Source organism: Wyeomyia smithii, chromosome 1, assembly GCF_029784165.1.
Source record: "Wyeomyia smithii strain HCP4-BCI-WySm-NY-G18 chromosome 1, ASM2978416v1, whole genome shotgun sequence".
Classification (NCBI taxonomy): domain Eukaryota; kingdom Metazoa; phylum Arthropoda; class Insecta; order Diptera; family Culicidae; genus Wyeomyia; species Wyeomyia smithii.
In genome coordinates this window covers 180546213-180568668 of record NC_073694.1, presented here as the reverse complement: position 1 = coordinate 180568668, position 22456 = coordinate 180546213, and the positions used below count along the sequence as shown (strand labels likewise).

The 22456-nt window shown below is 41.2% G+C and overlaps 2 protein-coding genes across 13 annotated transcripts; one reads left to right on the top strand and one right to left on the bottom strand.

Moving 5' to 3' along the window:
• The first annotated feature begins 2317 nt into the window (after window positions 1–2317).
• On the top strand, window positions 2318–4112 carry LOC129722034 (NAD(P)H-hydrate epimerase). Of its 3 annotated transcripts, none has more exons than XM_055675224.1 (3): window positions 2318–2449; window positions 3237–3745; window positions 3807–4112. In XM_055675224.1, exons 1-3 carry the CDS (start codon window positions 2384–2386, stop codon window positions 4030–4032), a joined length of 801 nt encoding a protein of 266 aa, XP_055531199.1. In that variant the 5' UTR covers window positions 2318–2383; the 3' UTR covers window positions 4033–4112. The 3 variants fall into 3 exon arrangements, with proteins under 3 accessions (XP_055531199.1, XP_055531208.1, XP_055531217.1); XM_055675233.1 differs by having other exon boundaries at window positions 2408–2538; XM_055675242.1 differs by lacking the exon at window positions 2318–2449 and adding an exon at window positions 2524–2644.
• Window positions 4043–18981, bottom strand: LOC129721983 (kinesin-like protein KIF17). 10 transcript variants are annotated; one of them, XM_055675172.1, is made up of 7 exons: window positions 18858–18981; window positions 18452–18770; window positions 6494–6949; window positions 6278–6427; window positions 5532–6221; window positions 4502–5471; window positions 4043–4438 (listed from the first exon to the last, which is right to left on the bottom strand). In XM_055675172.1, the coding sequence occupies exons 3-7, from the start codon at window positions 6563–6565 to the stop codon at window positions 4149–4151; spliced, it is 2172 nt and encodes a 723-aa protein (XP_055531147.1). In that variant the 5' UTR covers window positions 6566–6949; window positions 18452–18770; window positions 18858–18981; the 3' UTR covers window positions 4043–4148. The 10 variants fall into 10 exon arrangements, with proteins under 10 accessions (XP_055531147.1, XP_055531112.1, XP_055531128.1 ...); XM_055675137.1 differs by having other exon boundaries at window positions 18510–18770; XM_055675153.1 differs by having other exon boundaries at window positions 18523–18770.
• Between the last annotated feature and the right edge of the window lie 3475 nt (window positions 18982–22456).

The window sequence follows — 22456 nt, the reverse complement described above, 5'->3', positions numbered from 1 at the left end:
GTTCCAGTTCGGACTGGGACTGGGAGCGTCCATTCCGTGGCAAGTTTAAAGAAGAGAAATTGGATTTTCGAATTTTGTTAAAAGTAATGTTTGCATTAAAGAAAATTTAAAAAAAAATTCGGATGGTGAAAACAAAAAACCAAGACAGATAATTGTTTCAATTAATTTACCATGGAAGGTAAATATATAAGCCCACCTGCAAAAGCAATTTCACGCCCTTGCGAATGGCGTTCCGGGAGTTTACCGGAACATTCGCCATGGTGTACGAAAACATGCGTGTAAATTGTTGGAGTAGGTCTTACGCCTCAGGTTCACCCAGAAACTCTGGATGGGACGCACCCTGGGTACCGCATTGATTTTCGCCGCTTCAACTCCTCCAACGATTGCTTCGAGTAGTGGGCCGACACCAGATCCGGCCAGAGCACAGCGTCCTCGTTGCTATGGTATTTCTTGATGAACGACGCAAATTCCGGCAAGCACTTCGTACTATCCAGCTTTCCACGAGCGGTAATGGCGGACAGTACACGCAGCCCATTTTGACGTTTTCTGTAGGTCAGCAAATTTTTAATCGCAGTAACGGAGTGAAAACACAGAAATGTTGCATCGTAACATAGCAACTTTAATAAACAGTTCTGTTTATTTTGATCCACGCATGCGCACGACGAAATTTAAATAACAAAACGCCCATTGTTTGTTGAAGTTGCTACGCTACGTTACGATGTTGTGATATTTTCTACTCCGTTACTGCGATTGAAAATTCCCTGACCTACAGAAAACGCCAAAAAGGGCTGCGTGCACTGTCTGCCATTACCGCTCGTGGAAAGCTGGATAAATTTCCCCGTTCACGGCCAGTACGGAGCTTCTCACTGGTTGTCAGCCAAAGCAGCACCTTCTTTGGGAACTTGGTGTGTGAAATAAATTACACCTCAGAACTTACTTCCTTCGTGGTGGAAGTAAAATACGGAGTGCCCTGCCAGTCGTTGCCAGGTAGGTCTTGACGTCGACCTTCACCATCACGTCGCGATTCGCCGAAAAAAACGAGTCGACCATATTATTCAGTCGCTGCCACTGCGTCATTGCATGCAGCTCCGAGACCAATGGACACGACTGCCGCTTTCTGATGTCCATGTTTGCCAGGTACTTTTCCACTGTTTGGCCGGTTGCACCGACCTTCCGATTAAGCGTACGTGGCGGTGTAGCCACTTTTCCCTCGGTCTTCCTCTTCAGCATTCTTTGGAGCTTCTTGTGGCTCAGAGTTGTCGGCCGTCCGGAACCGGTCTTTCTATCGATGCTCTGATTGTAGTCCAAAAGTGCCAAGTTGTTGTAGATACCAAAACAAGAGTAACCGGTGTCTCTTTTCCGTACGATATCCGCATTTGACGCGGCGGGGTAACATTCTTTGATCGCGCATACTTCTGAGCGGAGTAGCATCACTGTTTCCGCTATTACGGTTAGAGTTCGAGTCAATTTTTTCTCATGGGTTACTATGATTGATGCTGCATGGGTACATTCGTCAATGCGTGTAAAGGTAAACCCATGAAAAATCGGCGTTTTTTGAGCATTTCCCTAATGAACGTTAGGGCTAAACAATTTTGTCTTCTCGAAAAAAGTCTCCATCCAAAATTTGAGCTTAATCGAACTTCTGATAAGGTTTCACTTACAGTCGTGACAGTTTTACATTTTTGACCAGCCTAAAAATGCACAAGAGAAGTTCTTGAAGTTTCCGAAATCGAATTTTTTTGATAGCAAATCTCTTAGAAAAAATAAAAATAGCTCAGATCAAATTTTCGCTGGAAAAAAGTTGTCCTGATTTTTAACTCCGACCAAATGGTAACCCTATCCTTGGTGCCCCGAGGATACCGAAGATTCCGTTTGCCGCCGTTCAGTGGACAAATTCTGGATTGCTGCAGAAGCTACTGACCACGCTGACCGTATGACTAATGTCCGGTCTCGTGCATTCGCGTTGACGATGTTGCTGATATTTGTTTGGTTTTTGGATCAGAAAATGAAGGAAGGGAATATTTTTGCTTTTGTCATCACGCACATTTTGACAATTACATATGAGACTTCACGTGGGTGCGAACAGCCTTCAAAATCTCAACGCGAATAACCCGAATTGCGAATATAAGCCCGAGTACGTGGCACCGACTAGACGTGTTACTTTTATCAGTTTTAATTGAAATTTTGCCTAGTTTGATTAATCCAATCATTTTTTGTTTATTTCAAAATAACTAAAAACTTTACCTTCAGGAAACGGTTCGGAACCGGCTTCATTCAACATCTTTAGGCACACCTCAGGCGAAATTAATCAACTATGGTTTTTGACAGCTGAAATCTGCTTTTTTTATATACAAACAAAAACAGCCGGTTTTCGTCGAAAGTTATGTTTGCTAAATTTACCAAAACTGCAGCTTGTATCATCCCGGTTCTATTCAAACGTTACACAGCAGTGAGTAGTAAATGAATTAATTAATATCGCTTATTATTTAGTGTTCGCAAAAAAGTTGTTTATGGATCTTCAGTGCACGATTGTTTACTGTGAGTGAAATCATACAACTTTTTGTTGAAATTTTCACGGAGAAAAATTGGAGTTATATAGATTAAAACAAATGTTTTATTTTATACAAATAGTCCAGTGTGTAATGTACGCTATTCAAAACTACATACATTATATTCTACTAAATTTGGCTGACCTTATTTTATCGAAGGGAGAACAGGACAAATGAATTCAAAAACCGGGACACATGGGTAGATTAATATTAAAAACTGATTAATGTTTACTATCAATCATTGCATGTAAACTATCAATCATTGCTTTGATAAACCTACCTCATTCTGTACAATATTTAATATACTTAGTAAAGTGTGATTTTTGGCGATAAGGTTTTTGAAATTTATGATTTATAGTCTACATACCGTTCGCGATTAGAAAGATTCTTTTCCGAGTGGCGCGAAACTGCCAGGCAGGCACAAATTTTACTCAGTAATATTGACAAATTCCTGCCAGCTTAGGAACTTATTTTCCAATTTAACAAATTTTAATGCAAAGCTTCATTACGGAATTTCCAAAAAACGGTACAAATTGGTAAAAAAACGGAACAGTTAGAAATGGACGTAAAACATTACTCTCCCGTTCTAAACGGTAAAGCTGGTCAGCCTATACTAAATTCATAAAGGACACTACGTATGACCTTGTTACTAACTAAAACATTTCTTTACTCGAACCAACACAAAAGTCAACTATCGTTCACTCGAGAACATTCGCTTCCGTGAGCAAGATGAAGTTCCTCAACCAGCAAGAGGCGATTGCCGTGGACGAGGAATTGTTCAACGAATACAAGTTCAGCGTCGATCAGCTGATGGAACTGGCCGGCCTAAGCTGTGCCCATGCCATAAACGATTGCTATGGAACCGTTACAAAAAGCAAAAAAGTTCTAGTCTGCTGCGGGCCCGGCAACAACGGTGGAGATGGACTGGTAGCCGCACGCCATTTGGTGCTAATGGACTACGAATCCTACGTCTACTATCCCACAAAGCTGTCCAAGGAATTGTTCGTAAATTTAAAGCACCAGTGCGAATCGATGGGAATCACGGTTAGCCAAGAATGTCCCACGCTAGAGTGGGTTGACAACAACTTCGGGCTCGTCGTAGACGCTCTGTTTGGTTTTAGTTTTAAACCTCCGGTAAGGGAATCCTTTGCTGCCATCATGGATGTGCTCGTACAGACTAAGGTTCCTATTGTCAGGTGTGATCTAGCGTTTTTGTTGTCAATTAAGCATGTATACTAAAATGCGTTGAAATTTCAGTATCGACATCCCAAGTGGCTGGCATGTTGAAAACGGACCACAAACTGAACGGAACATAAAGCCAGACTGTTTGATTTCACTGACCGCACCCAAGCTGTGTGCAAAGCATCTTGGTAACGCCAAACATTATCTTGGGGGACGATTCGTCCCCCAGAAATTGCAAAGCAAATACACAATGGATCTTCCATCGTACACAGGAAACGATCTGTTCGTTAAACTATCGTGATTGTAACCGCTCTTGTTGAAAATAGTTTTATTACCGGAAAAAATATTCTTTGTTCAAAAATACAACATGCCTAAATTCAATCAGTTAAGCGTATCTTGTACAACAACGTTCATTAGCTACTTTTGAAGGCTACCCCAGCCACTGCGATACACCAGTTCCGCTGCTCGTCGTGGTCGAAAGTAGGACATGGCGACATCTTCTATTTTGGGAAAAGGGCTGCAGTTTGTGCTTTTGCTGAGAAAGTCTTTTTTGCGCATTTCCCCCGCGAAGCTGTTGACTCCGCTTTCGAACTCCGGTAGCTTGGTCAGGATCAACGTTGAACTACGCTCCAGTCGACCTGGTGCCGTGAATGAGTTTTGACTATCGCGGCCATTTTTCGACGGAGATTCCGAGGGGGTTGGGTCCGCTATAGGGCGAGAAAACAAAAGTACAGAATTACAGAAACTAATCTAAGAGAAATGACAGAAACCTGGTGGTAATCGTGTCCGCAGGAGTGTATCATCCGGAAGTTTCCACTTCTTCAAATCATCATGCCACTCCGAGTCTCCCTCCAAGCATTCCAAGTTCCAATAGCGGCCATCCTTTCTCAGTACTGGCATCGCTTTTTGGAAAACAGCTTCGAAAAAAAGGATCTTCTTCTCTAGCAACCGAATTGTTGCCAGATAGTCGGCCCGATCCGTTTGGAATTCGCTCTGAATATCCGATATATCACGTTCGAGTGATTTTATGCGCTTCCTTTGCTGTCTGATCTGCTCGTAACGAACTTTCAACTCCTGTTGAATATCCATGTAGTGTCCTTGCAGCAAGTCCCGGTCCTCGCTTTGTTCCACCCTGCTAATCACGTGGGCCAACGCATTCAGTCGCTTCTGGGAAGCTAGCTTGTTTCGGTACCGCTTTTCCTTCAGCTGAACATCATTCGCGCGCTCGCCGCCTATCAGAGCGTCTTTAATTTGTTTGATACGATCGTAGATGTCTTGTTTATCCATAACGGCCGCCGTTTGGGCCGGCATTTTTTCAGTATCATTTTTTGAAACCATTTGCTGCATTTGTCCTTCGTAGTACGATTTGATTTTTTCGATATCTTTTACCAGCTGTTGTTTAGCTACCTTTTGCTGTTCGTATTCCTTCCGAAGGCTGTTCACTTCCGAATCGTACTGCTGCTTGAGGGCGTTTTGGTCGTCTTCCAACGAGCTCTCTGACACCGGTTCCACGTTCAAGAAATCTTTTCCTTCGCCGGCCAGCAGCTGCTTCAGTCGTAAAATTTCCTGTTGATACTCGCGCAGCATCGTGTCCTTAGGATCCTCGTTAACTTTCGGTTTGTTGGCAATGTTTTTCGCTCGGCTGGCGTAGCGCAGTGTCGATAAAGTCTCATCGTAGTTCGAATCCGCTGGCGAGATGCAGGCGATCATGAGCGTTTTTGTGTTGCCACCCAATGAGTCCTGAAAGTAATCAAAGAAATTGCTGGGTTTCAAACAACTAGTAATTAATTTAACACCTACCTGCAAAAGCCTCGTCAACTTCGAGTCCCGATAAGGAACGTGTTTGGTTTTACCATCCACCAATGCCGATATAACATTTCCCAGTGCCGACAGCGAAAGATTAATCTTGGTCGCCTCCTTGAGCCTCTCCCCCGTGGCACCGGTTTTGCTCTGCCTTTCCGATCCCGCCAGATCAACCAAATTCAACTTGCCTCGTTTTATCACAGCATTATGACCACCATTGGTTGACATTTGCTCTAAGCTAATGGTGAATATAGAATGCGAACGGGAACTTTCGATGTTCATTAGCGTTGCACCGACCACGCGGTTCTTGGCGCCCGCTTCCAGCAGTTCGATACATTCCTTCATTCCGTGGACCGGATGTAGCGATAAGCCTTGGACCGTTACTCCCTCTCCAGGGACCTCCTTGATGGTAAGACTTCCTGTTCCCGTACACGAGGGGTTAAGCAGATCTCGGATCGTTTCATTATAGATTTCCAAATAACTGACGAGCACCAGATAGCGCACGTCACTAGCGACCGCAATGGCTTCGAACACGTGCTCAAACGACCGCGGTATTATACCGATATTGTTAGCATTGTTCGGATCGGCAGCCGTTAGGTTGTAAGTGGTTCCCTGCATGGTGTGCGATTTTCCACAGCCAGTCTGTCCGTACGCAAATATTGTTCCATTGTATCCCTCAAGAACGCTCTGAAATTGTTCGAATACGTTATCTAATGCTTCCTTTTTCCAAAAGAGTCACTCACCTCCACTAGTGAATAGCAGATGTCGCTGTAGATGTTCTCCGTTGTGGCTGCGTACCCGTACGCACTGTCAAATTTGAATGACTTCTGTGGCGCGCTCTGATCATTCGGATTGTCCAAATTCACCGTCGCGTTGTCGATTTGAGTAATGTTCTGTGTACAGAACGAAATAATTTATTTACTACAGCAGAGCTGTGCTACGCACATCGAACTACAAACCTTACTCCCTGCCACCTGTTCACGCTTATTCATCGGTCTACACCGAACCACCACCTTCACGTTTTCTGCCATCTTCGTCCTAAATTCTTCTAAAATACACACTAAATCACTAAAAAATCACAGCACAACAAGTTTGTAGTTAACGTTGTAATTATGGTCCGCTTTTGGGACCAGCTGCCTGAAGTTCACCGTAAATAATTAAACTATACGCACTATCACTGAACGTCCCACACGGCTTCAGCATATTTTCACTACTGTATCCACAGGGAAGTTTTCATCGATTCCCGTACTGCTGCCAGGATTTGCTCGCCCACGGAGAAAAATCCACCAAGTCCAGGCACTCAGGCTGATTGTCCTTGATGTCGTCATATTAGTGCCGAACCGCGGCGTACGCCTCAACACATGCTAATGCCTGGCAGTCCGGTCCGATGACATTGAACAATCTGACACGTAAATCTGTCAAAGTAAAAACGAATGGAAATATGGTAAACATAGGGTAAATATTTGATGTGTGCCCTGGGCCCATGCGTGATTTCCGCGGTGGCCGGACACATACGTACGTTAGTTCACGTGACGTATTTTATCGATTTCGGGCAAATTGAGCTTTCATATTTTTTTTCTGTAGTTAGCTTGTCCACCTTATGGTATTTGCGCTTTGGTTGAACTATCAGTAAATGAGGTTGTAATCAAATGCGACAATCCGTTTGAATAAATTTCAAGTCAAGGAAGGATTTGTGACAAAATGCGTTTGAAACCTAACCTCAATTAAACTCTACGTAGGCTTATGCATTCACCATTCAAACTTTAATTATTGTTTCCCATCCACTTAGATGACATAATTTAATAGCAAGCTAATAAAATAATCAATATCCGATAGATACAAATGCACGATGCATAACATTCCTATCCAGTATAATAGAGGGGGCGTTTTTTTCATTGTTGTTGTACTACGGCACTATGGCGAAGCGTTCACGCGCTCCGGTCATCACAGGCACACATCCAAGGTCAACGGAAGTGAACGTTCTGTTGAGTAGAGAGTAATGGAAGCGCATCAATAATTTAGGAGGTGTTTTATCAATTAGCAATACCTGAACGAAGCATTAGAACACTTCAATGGAGAAAGTTCTGTTTCTTTGCAGAACTGTTTTATCAGACTAAATATGGACGACAGACTTTTCCTTCACCATGTTTCAGAATACGCTAACAAAACAATGTTAAACTTTTCTAGTTGTACAATCGAAATTCACTTATCAAAAAGCAACAGGTTGAAACAGGACGACAAACATAATAGTCGCTCGGGACTAAATCTGGCAGATATGAAAAGTTGGAAACTGATTCATAGCACCATTTCGGGAGTAAAACGAGCAAGAGTGCTGTCTTGGAAACGGAGCACTTTTTTCTTCGTCTCGTGCAGCCGTTTCACATCGATTTCCTCGTCTAATCTAATCCAACTACGTACAATAACATTATTCATTGGTTATTGTACCAACCTCAACACCCCCCAACACTTTACCGACTGATTGTTGCGTTTTGAGTGATTCGGATGACTCTGAACAGGCGAAAGCCATTCTGCCAACTGGACGCAGGAGTGAATCAGTGGATCTGTGTTGCATCTATTCTCCGTCGGAAGTTTGAGCTGATTTTGCTGGTCAAACATTCATGAATTTTATGGCAGTATTTTTGCATTATAAGCAATGTTAAAACACGAAATTCACCTTTTCCATGGTAAACAATATAACAGAAGTGGCGTCACGCCGGGAGATGGAATTTTAACAGTATTCTAGGTTGGTACGTTGGTACAATCGACAACCTCAAGAGTTTTTGTGTTGCAACGACATCTCTGTGTCAGAACAAAGACTTTTCAGCCCATGTAGTATTCTCAAACTCCCAACTATCCCCTACCGCAGACAGACGTCCAAGCTGAGTTCCTCCCAAACATGTGTAAAGTTTTATAATACTAGCAATAGCAATAGCACTACCAGCGACGCCAGCCTTGTGCATCTACGAAAAAATTATTGTGTAGTGATAGAATACAAGTGATTTAAAACGTATTTCTGTTGAAAAAATTGCACGGAATTTTCAACCGGCAACCGGAATTTTCACGGCGATTACCAATGTGGTTTTCGAGGGGGCGCTCCACTACGGACTAAATGTTTACCATGCGTAAGATCCTCGATAAATTTCAAGAATTCAACCTGCAGACGCATCATCTGTTTATTGACTTCAAGGCAGCGTACGATACAGTAAAGAGAAATGAGAAAGTTATGGCGAATTCTGGTCGAACATGGTTTCCCAACAAAACTAATTAGGCTGATACGTGCGACCCTTGAAGGCTCTACATCATGCGTCAGGATAGCCGGTGAGATATCGGACTCCTTCGTGACTTTAAATGATTTGAAGCAGGGAGACAGGCTGTCAAACTTATTGTTCAACACCGCATTGGAGGGTGCTATACAGAGGGCCGGCGTGTAAAACCATCATTACGAAGTCTAACATGCTTCTAGGTTTTGCGGACGATATCGACATCATTGGTATCAATCGTAGAGCTGTGGAAGAGGCCTTCGGACCACTCAAGAGGGAAGCTGCGAGAGTAGGGCTCATCATTAACATGGTGGCTGATAGAGAACGTGGTAGTCCGACGGATGTTGGTGCTGAGTTGGTGTTAGATGGGAAAACTTTTGAAGTGCTGGGTACACTAGTGACATGGGACAACGAGGTTAGCCGTGAGATAAAAAGGCGGATAGCAGCTGCAAATAGGGCCTTCTACGGATTGCTGAGGTCCCGTAGTCTGGAAACCCGTACTAAACTTTCACTCTACCAAAAACTAATTCTTCCCGTGGCCCTCTACGGCCGTGAATCATGAACGTTGAAAGAGGCCGATCGGCGAGCTCTTGGTGTTTTTGAGCGTAGGGCTTTGAGTTCAATTCTTGGCGGCAAACTAGAAAATGGTGTTTGGCGCAGACGCATGAACCATGATGTGTACCAGGTGTACAAATCGGCGGATATATTTAAGCGGATAAAACACGGCAGGTTGCAGTGTGCTGGGTATGTAGCTAGAATGCCGGAAGAACGACTAGCGAAGACTATAGCAGAAATCTCGATAGAGGCCGTCGACTTCAAGGTAGGCTCTTCACTCGTTAGTTGTTTGCTGTCGACGAGGATGCCCACGAAACAAGTGTTAGGGGATATTGGAGGATAGCAGCCCTAGACCGAGTGACATGGCGACGTATTCTGAAATCAGCATTGGGTCGATAATCGGTCTGTCGCCGTAAAAGAAAAGTAAGTAAGTAAGTTGTTCCGGCCTCAACGTCTGTCTGTGCCTCTACAATTACACTGAATTGAGTAAAAATTCGACAAAATGGGTAGTTATTGTAATAAAACTGTCCTGGTCCTTTGACAAATTTTTTTTTCGATTGGCTGGCATTACCAGTCAATGACTATGGACCAGGAATCGTTTCGTCTACCTTTTAATTGTTAATCAAGATATTGGAAATCCATTCAGTGGAAGGAAAATTATTCGCAACTAAAAACCAACGGTAAGGATTTAGGTTGTGTCTGTTAACGTTTGCGGTAAAAAATTGCCAATTCTTCATGGGTTGACCTTCACACGTACTGACGGAATAAAATTCCTAACAAAGTTTGAAGGTGATGACCTTTTTTTTGCTCTCACCGGGTGTAGGTAGGCTAAGACCGGCCACTACCCATCTCGCAATGATGACCTTTTCGTGAGACGACGCGAATGAAATCTGGCAAATATCTGACTCATTGGCTCATTGTCAAATATCTGGCAGATTCTAAGGTTTATCTGTTTGTCAGGCGCGCAATCAGAAATCTGGCAAAATTCAGATTTATCTGGTATACTGGCAACGTTGCGTTGAAAAAAATAGACAGCTCTATCTCTAGCTCTAACCGTGATGGCGAAAACAGTGAAGCTACTCCGTTCAGAAGTGTGGGCGTTCAAAGAACGGTACCCCGTCGCGTCGAAAACGGACTACGTGCGGCCCTTTGTGGACGGCAGGTTTGCCCGTTCCGGCATCTACAACATCTTAGCACTAATGGAAAACAATCAGAGAGAAGATCGAGGGAAAAGTTGCTACATCGCTGCGCCCGCTTGGCCGGTAGGTCGGTGCAACCGGTCAAACAGTGAAAAAGTACCTGGCGAACAAGACATACATGTCAAGAAGCGTCAGTCCCGTTCACTGATCTTAGAGCTGCAGACAATAACGCAGCGGCAGCGCCTGAATAAGATGGTCAAGTCGATATTTCCGAAAAATCGCGACGTGGCGATGATGATGGACGACGAGACCTGGTTCACCCTGGAGACTGGCGGGGAAGGAAGTGAGCACGGAGGTGAAGTTCATTACACACACCAAGTTCCCTGAAAAGATACTGCAATCAGTGAGAAGGGGATACCAAAGCTCTTCTTTCGCTCCGGACTGACCATGAACGGGAAAAATTATAGTACAAAGTGCCTGTCGGAACTTGCGTCGTTAATCAAGAAATACCACGAGGCCGAAGACGCAGTGTTTTGGCCGGATCTGGTGTCGGCTCATTATTCGACGCGATCGTTGGAGGAAATGGAGCGGCTGAATATCGATGTGGTACCTAAGTTGGTGAACCCACCCAACGGCCCCAAGTTGCGTCCCTTCGAGGATTTCTGGGCAAACCTGAAGCGTAAGATCTACTTCAACAGTTTTGTTCTGAAAACTGAGGATGAATAAATAAAACGAAAAAAGAATTCAAAAACATGCCTACACGCATGTTTTAGTCTGCCATGACGAATGTTCCGGTCAACTGCCAGAAGGCCACTTGCAACACACTTAGATTTTATTGCCGAGAACTCAACAGCTGATAAATTCAGCGAAATGTTCTACAAGTTTCCGGCAAAATTTTCAAGAACTTCGGCAAACAAAATTTCAGTGCATGCTGGTTTACGGTAAAAGGACATATTTGCTGAATGTTCGTCGAAATATATTGCTAATATTTGTTAAAAACCTCGCCGAGCTCGATCAGCTGTTGGGTAGTTTGCCGGGATAAATTATGTGCGAAGAGCTTGGTTTATTTTTTCCAAATACGCTAGCATAATTACTTTCCATAGGAAATTTATCAAACTCAATCACAGGGCTTTTTTCGATTTTATCAATAGTCGTTTTTATCACTACTCGTCAAATCCACGCTCGATTTTCATACGCTTTTTTTCGTTTTTTATCACGCTTTTAAAAAGAAACTAAATCAGTAAAAATGTACTTCCAGTTGTAGAAAGTGTATTAGAAACATGATTTTCACTTGTGCTATGTGTCTTTTTATGTGTATAGTTTTATAAACTCAATTCATTTAATCAAATTTCTAGATAGGGCAACCAAGTGACATAACTGTTACATTTTATTTGTCTTATAATTCTGTGAAAATGAACCGTGAAATACGTTTTACATTGACTTTGGAGTAAAAATTCCGTATTAAGCAAAAATTCCGTATTATTATTATTGTCATTCTCCTCAGTATGTGGAAAGAGCGGAGAAAAAAATTCACCGCGCACTTCCCTTTCAGAATGTGCCTGCGTGTAGCAAATGCTTTCACCACACTGCTTCTTCCTCCACTCTAAAGTGTCTCAACCAACTTCCAGAGAGACAAACACACTTCCAGCTCACATCTGATAGAAACAAGGGGGCTGTATCATTCTACAGAGAAAACGCAGAAGTACACCACAGTGTCCACCGGCGAGTAGTTCCGAAAGTGAAAAAAAACTACCGGGCAAAAGTGCAGTCCTCGTGTAGCTACACCGCGAAAAAGAATTCGACCAGAGTAAACTCGATCGGCACGAGCAACGCAGTCTATTTTTTTTCTCCCAATCTCTTTTCCTCTTCTGCCATGCTCAACAAACAAGCTGTAAAACGCACCGCAGATAGCTCAGCTGTGTAATTACTGTGCGTGTGGTCCATACGTGTAAGAAAGTACACCATAGATCATTGTCTTGCGAGAGAGAGATTTCAGATTTCACCGCGGTGCTTTCAGGAAGCTCACCAGATAAAAATCGTCCGTCGTTCTCTTCTAGCATGTGCGTTGATTAGCTCTTTAGTGTGATAGCAGTTGTTTTCGCAGTACAAGATGTTCTCCTGCACTCTAGAGGTTTTCTGAGGAGAAAAGACAAGCATGATTCCATTGACATTTTGACAGCGAATAAATGATTGTCACAGGAAAATGCATTGATGTTATTTTTGTATCAATAAAAAAATTAATATGGATAAATCCGGAGGGGGCCCGAATGACAAAATTAAACCGCAGAGCAGCCTCAAACCACAGGCGTAACACTGGATCCTAGCTCCATCGCCACAAAAAACTTTCATTTCAAAAATTCAATCGAATAACAGTCGTCTGGGGAGCTGTCATGCAATCTCATACCTATTTTGTAGTTCCCCATTTGATACATGCAGTAACGCTGGCGCTGATGTTGAAATACATGACGCAGCGCGAACACGACAGCAGATGGCGCTAGTGTTACTAACGTAAAGTACTGGAATCATCCAAACGATGATTTTATTGAAAATTTGTTCGACGTGTTATGTCTGTTAGTCTGTGGGCATAGGTTGCATAGGTAACGTTTGCGGTAGAAAATGGACTTTTTTCAGATGGTGATGAAAAAAAAACTAAGACAGATAATTGAGTAGGATAAATTTCCCATTAATGGTGATTATATTATCTTATTTGCTAAAAAATTCTACGCCCTTGCGAGCGGCCTTCCAGTAACCGTAACATTCGCCATGGCGGACGAAAACATGCGTGTAGGCATGTTTTTAAGCTCTTTAGGGCCATCCACATACCACGTGGACAGATTTTCAACGATTTTGACCCCCCCCCCCTCCCCCTCCGTGGATAACTGCCCATATAAATTCTAAAAAAATTGTATGGACCGTGAACATTAGCCAACACCCCCCCCCCCCCCCCCCCCAAAGCTGTCCACGTGGTATGTGGATGGCCCCTTTCCTCGTTTTTCTTATTTTGCTCCTCCGTTTTCGCGACAAAATTGTTGAAATATATCTTGAGCTTCAAGTTTGCCCAAAAATTCTCGATGGGACGTAGCTGGAGGACGTTGGGCGGATTTGCCGACTTCGGTACCTCATCGATATTCAGCCGCTCCATCTCCTCCAACGATCGCTTCGAGTAGTGGGCTGACGCCAAATCTGGCCAGAACACCGTGTCCCCGTATTCGCCCTTATGGTACTTCTTGATGAACGACGCAACATCTGGCAGGCACTTCGTACTATAAATTTCCCCGTTCACGGCCAGCCCGGAGCGAAAGAATAGCAACTTTGACATCCCTTTCCCGCTGATTGTCAGCCACAGCCGCACCTTTTTGGGGAGCTTGAAACACAGCTTGAACAGATCCGCAAAATACAGATAGGGCAACACAGTATTTAGCAATTGTTTTTTTTTTTTTAATTTTCCACAACTTTGGTGAAGGAAGCAATCTGATATATTGAAAATTAGGAAAAATATTTTTTTTATCTAACTGTTAGGTGGATTGATCGAAAAACCGAAAACGCTAAAAGTAAGGTCTTGTTCTATGAAACAATTTTGCTGAAGACATTGAGTACAAAAAATCAATTTTTCACAGTCAAATCTAGAACGATCATAGGCGTATCCAGGGGGGGCAGAGGGGGCCGTTGCCCCCCCCCCCCCCTAATCACTGGCATTGGTGCAGAATTTTTTTTTGGCATTGGTGCAGAATTTTTTTTTTTTGCAGAAAACGCTAAGGTGAAATTTCTTTTACACACCAAGTTCCCCAAGACGGTGCCGCTGTGGCTGACAATCAGCGTAAAGGGGATGTTAAACCTGCTCTTCTTTTGCTCCGGACTGGCCGAGAACGGGGGAATTTATAGTTCGAAGTACCTGCCGGAAGTAGCGTCGTTCACCAAAAAATACCATAAGGCCGAAGACACGGTGTTTTGGCCGGATCTGGAGTCGGCTCACTATTTGAGGAAATGGAACGGCTAAATGTCGATGTGGTTCCCAAGTTGGTGAACCCGCCCAACGTCCCCAAGATTTCTGGCAAGCCTAAAGCGTAAGATCTACTCCAACAATTTAGTCGCGAAATTTGAGGAGGAATTGATAAATAAAATGAAAAAAAAATTGAAAACATGCTTACACGCATGTTTTCATCCGCCATGGCGAACGTTACGGTTAACTGCCGAAATTCCGCACGCAAGATCGTAGATTTTTTCTGCACGTAAGCTAGCATAATTACCTTCCATAGGAAATTAATCCAACCTTATTATCTGTCTTAGTTATTTTTTTACCACCATCCAAATAAAATCCATTTTTTAACGCATAGCTTAGCACAGAACGACATTTTCAGCCCATTGAAACATTGCAGCGGCAAAAGTACCGGGCAAAGCCACCTGCATCAACTAGCTTAGTATTGGAATCGAGCATTGACAATTCCTTACCTTAATTCTCTAATAACCTCACAGGAAACACGGTTCATGGAAGATAGTGCACTTGCCTACGCGTTGTCCTCGCTGCATCCTGCTAACGTAATACGCATGTCGTTAGAAGAGTTAAAGTGCAAAACCGGAGCTTTCGTCTTTTTTTATGACGTTAACAATTTTGTTGGAGAGGTGGAAGTCTGGTATCAACATTGCAACAGCATGAGAGCAGACGGTAAGAACTTGGAAGACCGGGATCTTATTGACATGCTTGCTGAAGCCCGTTCGTTCTTACCAGCGACTGAGAAAGCAATTAAAATTGAACTTGCTTCACCATGTAAAACAATCACGATTGAGCTCTCGTTCAGCACATTACGTCAGGTGAAAACCTGGCTGAGGTTAACAATGGTTGAGTGCTCTCTGCTTGCTGAGTGTTCATCGGCAGATGGTTAACAACAATCGTGGAAAATTTGCTGAATTAGCGCTGGAGCGATTTGCGGAGGATAAAAGGAAGATGCTTTTTAGTTAACGACGTTGTTATTGTTATCTTTCTACGGTAGATTTAGTGTTAATTAAATTACAGTTTAGTTTAATTTAGTGTTAGTCTAGTCTAGTCTACACTAACACAGCCAGTACTTGAAAGGATCCTGGAAAATGATATCCACCATTTTTTAAAAAATGGTTTCCATACATTTTTCTTGTCAACGGCCAGGCCTACTGTGTAGCGCAATATAATACAATGTAATCTAAGAACGGGGACAATCCGTATGTAAGAAGTAATATAATTCGTTGGGAGTGACAAAGCTAAGAAATTACACTCCTTCATTGACCAATCTCCTGGGATGGAACATAGGTATTTCCTCCTTATGTTCGGGTTTTAAAACCAAGGATATAGCGCCTTTACTCGCTTCAACTGTTACGGTTGGAAATTAAAATTAAAATTAAATTTTTTTACCTGAGTACTAACTCTAGTCCTAGCATTTTAAGCTTATGGTTATAGCGCCATTACTCGCTCTCTTGAAGGAATATTGATTAGTAAATAAGATTAAGGATGATGTTTCTTGTTAGCTTAGCTTAGCTTAGCTTAGGTAGACTGCCCCTAGTTGCAGTCCGTGATTGGTCGAACTAAGAAAACTGCAAAATGAACCAGATTTATGGTGCTTGGGACTAGCATCACATACTCATCGTGCAATTTTCACTGGTTCACAATACATACTTTTACCACTGACCAATAACGACGCCGGCCACGACCAAAAGGCGGTACTACTTGGGAAGGAAAGGGATGGTGATACTCGTTTTGTTTAGAGACCGCGGGTACCACTGCATCTCTACGAGTATCACAGGATAGGAATCGTTTGAATAAGGTACAGCTCTGGTAACTTTATGATAACTGATGCATATTACGCGCAATACAAATTCTAAAATTCAGAAGCCTATTGCGCGATCAAAACCGTTATTTGTTTTAGTAAGATGGGGTGAGGCAAATTCAGGATTTGCAATGGTAGGCAATGGGGAACGAGAACGCATGCTGAATCTGAATCTGAATCCGTTGTTTGAATATATGTACTAGCAAACCGATGAATTTTTATCGAGTTAGTTTGATTTGTACTTTTAATAAGTTCTACAAACAACGCGATACAGATCTGCAGAAATACACCTGCCGTACTGCATTAATATTAAACATAATTATAGAGAAATACTAAGCTAGAAAAAGAACGCTCTCACCATCTACAATTCGATCCAGATCCTATTCGGTCAATCCTTATTTTGTGTTCTAAATCGATCATACTCATCTGTCGAGTATCACTCAGCTTGGATAAATTGAAGAGAAAAATTCATAGGACATTCGTTGGCTCCTGTAGCGAAAACTTCTCCTTATGGCGGTTTCGATTACTCCCTAAGTTTTAAGAGGCATTTTAATCCGCTTGATCTTCATGCACTTTGACTACTACTGCGACCTGCGTGTTGACTAATATCGGCTGTTTCTTCAAATACGGAAGGCAACGTTGGCGGTTTTCGGTGAAAGCTAACTTAATATAACACTGTTTCAACCAAAAACAATAAATTAAAAATATTTAGCGAGAAAATTGTGACGCAGTAGAAAAATTGCGCCCGTCCGCGTTCGTGCTTTACTTCGATCTCCACAGTTTAGTTTAATTTAGTGTTAGAACTTGCACCCGCCCCCCCCCTATTCAAAATTCTGGCTACGCCCAATTGTTAATGTCTTGAAATATAACCCTTGGAATGTGAAGAAACTATTTTGGAACTTATTTCATAAAATGGTGGTTGAAAAACGTGCTTTACAATAAGTATTTCGTCGGTTTTATAGCACTTTTTTGTGCTTTACGACCTTCAAAAGGGCATTACTCAAAAATGTACCGTACGATGATTTTGAAATTTTGACCAGAGATTCTGGACGTCATAACGAATCGAATGGTGTATACTCAGATTTTTTGGTGCATTTTATTTTATAATAACGGTCTGTGAGAGCACCGTGGGATGTGATCAAGAAGTTCAGTTCGTCTAGCAGACAAAAAAGCAGGCCGGATTTCATTTTATCAAGGTAAGGAAGGCGCATACCGGTAAACAGATAACGGTGGCCAAATCCAGCCCCAGGAAGTTTTACTTCAAGTAACGAACGACGAGATGTACAATAGGGCAAACGCCAAGCAAATCACCAGCCTGGCATTTTTCGCCGGCAAGTCCCGCCTGGATGTCCAGGAAGAAGGTCGACAAAAAGTACTTTGTACGACTCCAGAAGTCGCTGTTTGTCTTCCGATCCTACTTTGTTCTAGCCGGATCTGGCATCGTATAATTATGCGAAACCGGTGATTGAGTGGTACGAAGCCAACAATGTTTTTCTATTCCCCCAGAACCAATCGCTAGGCGATTATAAAGGCCAAGTGTTGCACAGGATTTGATGGGCAGCGTTGAGTCCAAGGCGGTAATTCAACCAAGAAGAGGAGGTTTATCCAACCTAGCTTTACAAAAACGTAGCTAATGAGAAATGACTAATTATCGGCCTAATATTGAATTCGGTTGTGATTCTGTTGCCAGCTCAAAATAAAGTTCGCTGACAATAGCTCTAAGAGCCACATTTTAGGTTAGTTTAGTTAATTGAGTTACTATCAAAACTTTTAATCTTCAACCAGCGGAGAACGAAAAAGAAAAATAGGTCATGGACACTTTTTAACCGATTTGTCTTCACTGCACGCGACCCCCAGTTACCATTGCTAAGCTGTTTAAACTAAACACCTTCTCACGAAAAGGACCCTGCTGCATATGCACTCACACATAAATAGCTGAAAACAAAACACGAGACAGCCGTATTTTCCAGATCCAAAGGAAACACCAAATTTTCACCACAGGCGGTCACGCGAAAACAGGAGCCAAGTCATTCAGTTGACATGCCATGCCACACCGGGAAAAACACTTCAAAGCAAATCGAAAAAAAGACTAACTGTTTCGACTTACTGCCGATTACCAATCCGATTGAACCCAACATAGCTCATTACATAGCATCAAATGGTACTACCGAAAACGACGGTCACGGTCCGCGGTAATCACGCAAGTTCAAAACCATTTTCACCCACTCAGTCAAAATACCGCGCAGTACTGTGAACTTTCGATGACCCGTCCGTCAGTTAGCATCAGAGGGATCAATTGCTTCCAGTCACCTTCGCCCTACGACCGCGTGGTGTTCGGACACTAGGAAGCGCACATATTGATAGTAATCATCTTCTTGCGTATAGTTGCACTCGGAATCCAGCTAGTATGCCTCTATTACATTTCAGTTGTGGCATACTGGTCACCGGAGCAACAGATGATTGGCACTTAATTATAACCACATTTCACTGATTGAAAAAAGGAAAAAAAGGATGTTAGATCTCAACCTATTTTCCAAAAATCTTTAGTCAACAACAATTTGAGAAATTACTCACATTAGCACCGGAGGTAACTAACCTAATCCGAAAAAAATAGATGTACGGAACTTCACTCTCTAGGGCTAAGCTGATACAAACAGGACCCAAGCTTTCGGAGCCGTGTCTCACGTGCTTGTGAACGGAACTTCGCCGTTTGCTTCTTTCTATACCACATTAATTCACGAAACGATGCGTCCATAAACGATGACACTAAATTGGCGTCACTTGTCAGTAGATTTGCACAGAACAGACGTGTTGTTGGCTCAACATGAGATAAGATTTTCGCAAATGTAACGAAAAAAAGTTAGATCATTTTCCAACGCATTTATACAGTAAAATGAAAATTTCCTATATGACCCAAAATTCCACTTCTAGTAATTCATTCGTATTAGTTTCTGTTTCATTATGAATACATTTTTTACGGTAATCATCGCTTGATCAAGTATAGATGGAGAGAATTTTTCAGAGAACCAGCAGATATGGGACGTAATCACTGGACTTTTACATATGTGTGACACTGCGCATGCCTTCACTCTGTTCGGTTCAATTTGTATTACACGACTGGACCTGCTCATTAAGCATAGTGTAATTTCGTACCAGGAAGATCACAATCAACGATATTTTTATATTAATTATATTTTCATTTTATTTTTTTATTTCATCAACCAGTGCAGACTAATAGGGAATTATATACAGATTTATCTCGAAATAAATATTTAAAAAGAAAATAACATTTGTGTGACAAAATATGATGTTTTCAATTTCCATGATTATTTATCAAGCTTTACGTTATTTCGTAGAGAGATGAAATATGTTTGAAAATTGAAAAACCGAAAAAAAGCGATAGCGGCACGAAAATTGTAAAAGCTTCGAAGGCAATCGGTTGGAAATTTAGCTGAGTACACCGAGGCCAAATATCAGGCGAAATTTTCAGTCATAGTCTGAACTTAATCAAACAACCAATCACTACCTTTCTTCCTCAGCACAGCCGACACTAATGTACACAAACGATTTGACTTAGTAAACGATTTGTTGTTGTTTGGCTCGCTCGAGTGCACAACGATACGCTTACCGGGAGTATAACTCTCAGTAGTTACGTATGAGACCTAGCATGCAGAAATTGTCCCTCCAATCACTCTTGCAAGAAGCTGATTTACTTGGAATTCGATCGACCAAGAGCAAGCAGAGCTCCGGCAAGTAGCAGCATAGCAGTCAACAATCTCCAATCAATAAAAATGAAGTTCTGTTTGTCTGTCTGTCTATAGATCCTTATAGATTTGGAAAATACTCAGCCGATTGGCTTGAAAATTTGTATGGAGGGTTTTTTGGAGCCGAGGAAAAATCCTATAATGGTTAGAGACTGCTACTCTCTCTGGTAGGGGAGCCAAATTTGGTATGTGAGGATTTTGGAGTACAATAAATGTTTCTATGGTGGTTCACGAAAGAGTGTTACTCTGGAAGGAAAGAGGTCATAAATAAACAAAACACAAACTTCTGCATACTTGAGAATTATTAGAGCAAATATAATTGAAATTGAAACTCAAGACTATACGACGCTACTGTGTCATTTGAGAATTTCCTGTTTCTCATTGGCGTAATGAGGATAGGGAGGGGGATGAGCGATGTTAACCTTCAATGATTTTCAAACAGAATTGAAACTAGATCGATACACTGATAGTCAAAAACGGAAAAAATGCTGAGTTAAAGCTCAAAATAGTTGCCCTGAAAAGATAGCTTTTCAACCATTCCACACTGTTTCCAAAGCTGCAAAAACGTGATCGAAATTAATTTGACCCAAAAAAATAGAATTTAAAGCCATAGCGCCTTCAGGAAAGTTGATCCATTATTTCATCTCCATTTTATAAAAGTTGAAATTTTGTGATTAATCCACTTGACAGTGAGAAGTGAATTTTACTTTTTCCATTTTCGCATATAAAAATTCACTTTGTTCGGCAAAGTTGTTGCACATTTTATAAGAAACAACTTTGTCAAAGGTACCATACTTCTATCTGCCGTTTTAAATGGACTTTTGTGGAGTTTTCTACAGATTGCCACTAAAAATCAATTTTTTCATTATAACATTTAGTAATGATTTTCTACAATTTTTCAATGTTCTACATTGCTGTTTGCTATCACAAAACAAACAATTTCATCGAAGAAAGTTTATCTTTATCTCTCATATTTTATTGGTTATTGACGATTTTTATTGAAACAATGCACTAATTTACTATCAGATATCTTTAAAATCTGCAAATATCTGCAGACTAAACCATTTCTATATTCAAGTATAAGTAAAACATCATTTAATCCAGATATAGGTATTTGTCTCTCGCTGTCTCCTGTGCAGATATTTGTAAATAAAACGGTGCATTATTTTAATAAAAATCTTTAATAACTAAATAAACTTAAGAGATAAAAATAATCTTTCTTCGGTGAACTTGTGTGTTTTATCATATTTAACAACATTGTAGAACATTAAAAAATTTTAGAAAATCACTATAAAAAATTATATTAAAAAATTTTTTTTTGGAGGCCATTCTAGAGAAAACTTCACAATAGTTCATTTAGATTAGCAGATACAAGTATAGTGTCTTCGACAAAGTTGTTTCTTATAAAATGTGTTAAAATATTACTCAGCAAAGTGGATTTTTGAATCTAACTTTCTAACTTTGACTATAACTTCTACAAAAAGAAGAATAATTAATAGAAGAACTTTACTGAAGACACTATGACTCCAAAATCATTATTTTTTTAGTTAAGAGTAATTAGTGTAAATTAGCGCATTATTCTAGTAAAAATCGTCAACAAACAAACATATATGTGAGATAAAAATAAACTTTTATTCAAAAATTGTAGAAAATCACTATAAAAAGTTAACAAGCAAAAAAACATTTTTAGTAGCAATGTATAAAAAACTCCACAAAATTCCATTTAAATCAGTGGTTTTCAACCTTTTTCAGTTCATGCACCCCCTTTTGATAATTTACACAAGCTTTTCCCCCTTATCGGAACCATGAAAGAAAAGCTGTAGTAATTAAAAAATATAAGGCTTTTTAAACTTTAATTTTAAACAGGTTTCAAGCAGGAGCAGGAAAACACCAATGCACGGGCATTTTCAGCATCACTTGTGAAGGTGTGTGTCACGATTTATCGTCAACAAGCATATAGAGCTTTCTAAGCCAGATCTCACCAATACAGGCTTAGTCGTGTATCCTTATAAAATCGATTTGTTTTCAACCAAAAAATTAGCTGATATTCAATTTCGAAAAATATTTCACTTATGAATCCTAGTTCATTCGTGTAACCTGTTTCAACAAACTGTGTTTTAGTGGAAACATAAATGAAATAAAACTAAAAATCGGCCTACAACTTGAATAAAAGTTCGGGGCATGAGGAAATTTTTTGTTATCACAGTTGATTATTTGCGCCCAAAAATAAAACTTGTATTAGTGAAATCGACCACTAATACTAGCGCAGATAGAAAGGTCTATTTGACGTATGCCTATAGAGCAAAATAATGCGCAAAAACCGGTGCATGGGTTTTTCGCGAGCGAATTCATTGGACACTGAAAAAAAATGTCGCACCACCGTCAATCATAAAATCGCATTACATGTGA

Coding starts and splice junctions, on each gene's coding strand:
- LOC129722034 (XM_055675224.1), top strand. CDS start 2,384: ATGTTTGCTAAATTTACCAAAACTGCAGCTTGTATCATCCCGGTTCTA. Junction 2,450..3,236: donor TATTCAAACGTTACACAGCA/GTGAGTAGTAAA, acceptor CCAACACAAAAG/TCAACTATCGTTCACTCGAG. Junction 3,746..3,806: donor ACTAAGGTTCCTATTGTCAG/GTGTGATCTAGC, acceptor TTGAAATTTCAG/TATCGACATCCCAAGTGGCT.
- LOC129721983 (XM_055675172.1), bottom strand. CDS start 6,565: ATGGCAGAAAACGTGAAGGTGGTGGTTCGGTGTAGACCGATGAATAAG. Junction 6,222..6,277: donor TCTGCTATTCACTAGTGGAG/GTGAGTGACTCT, acceptor GAACAATTTCAG/AGCGTTCTTGAGGGATACAA. Junction 4,439..4,501: donor GCGGACACGATTACCACCAG/GTTTCTGTCATT, acceptor CTCGCCCTATAG/CGGACCCAACCCCCTCGGAA.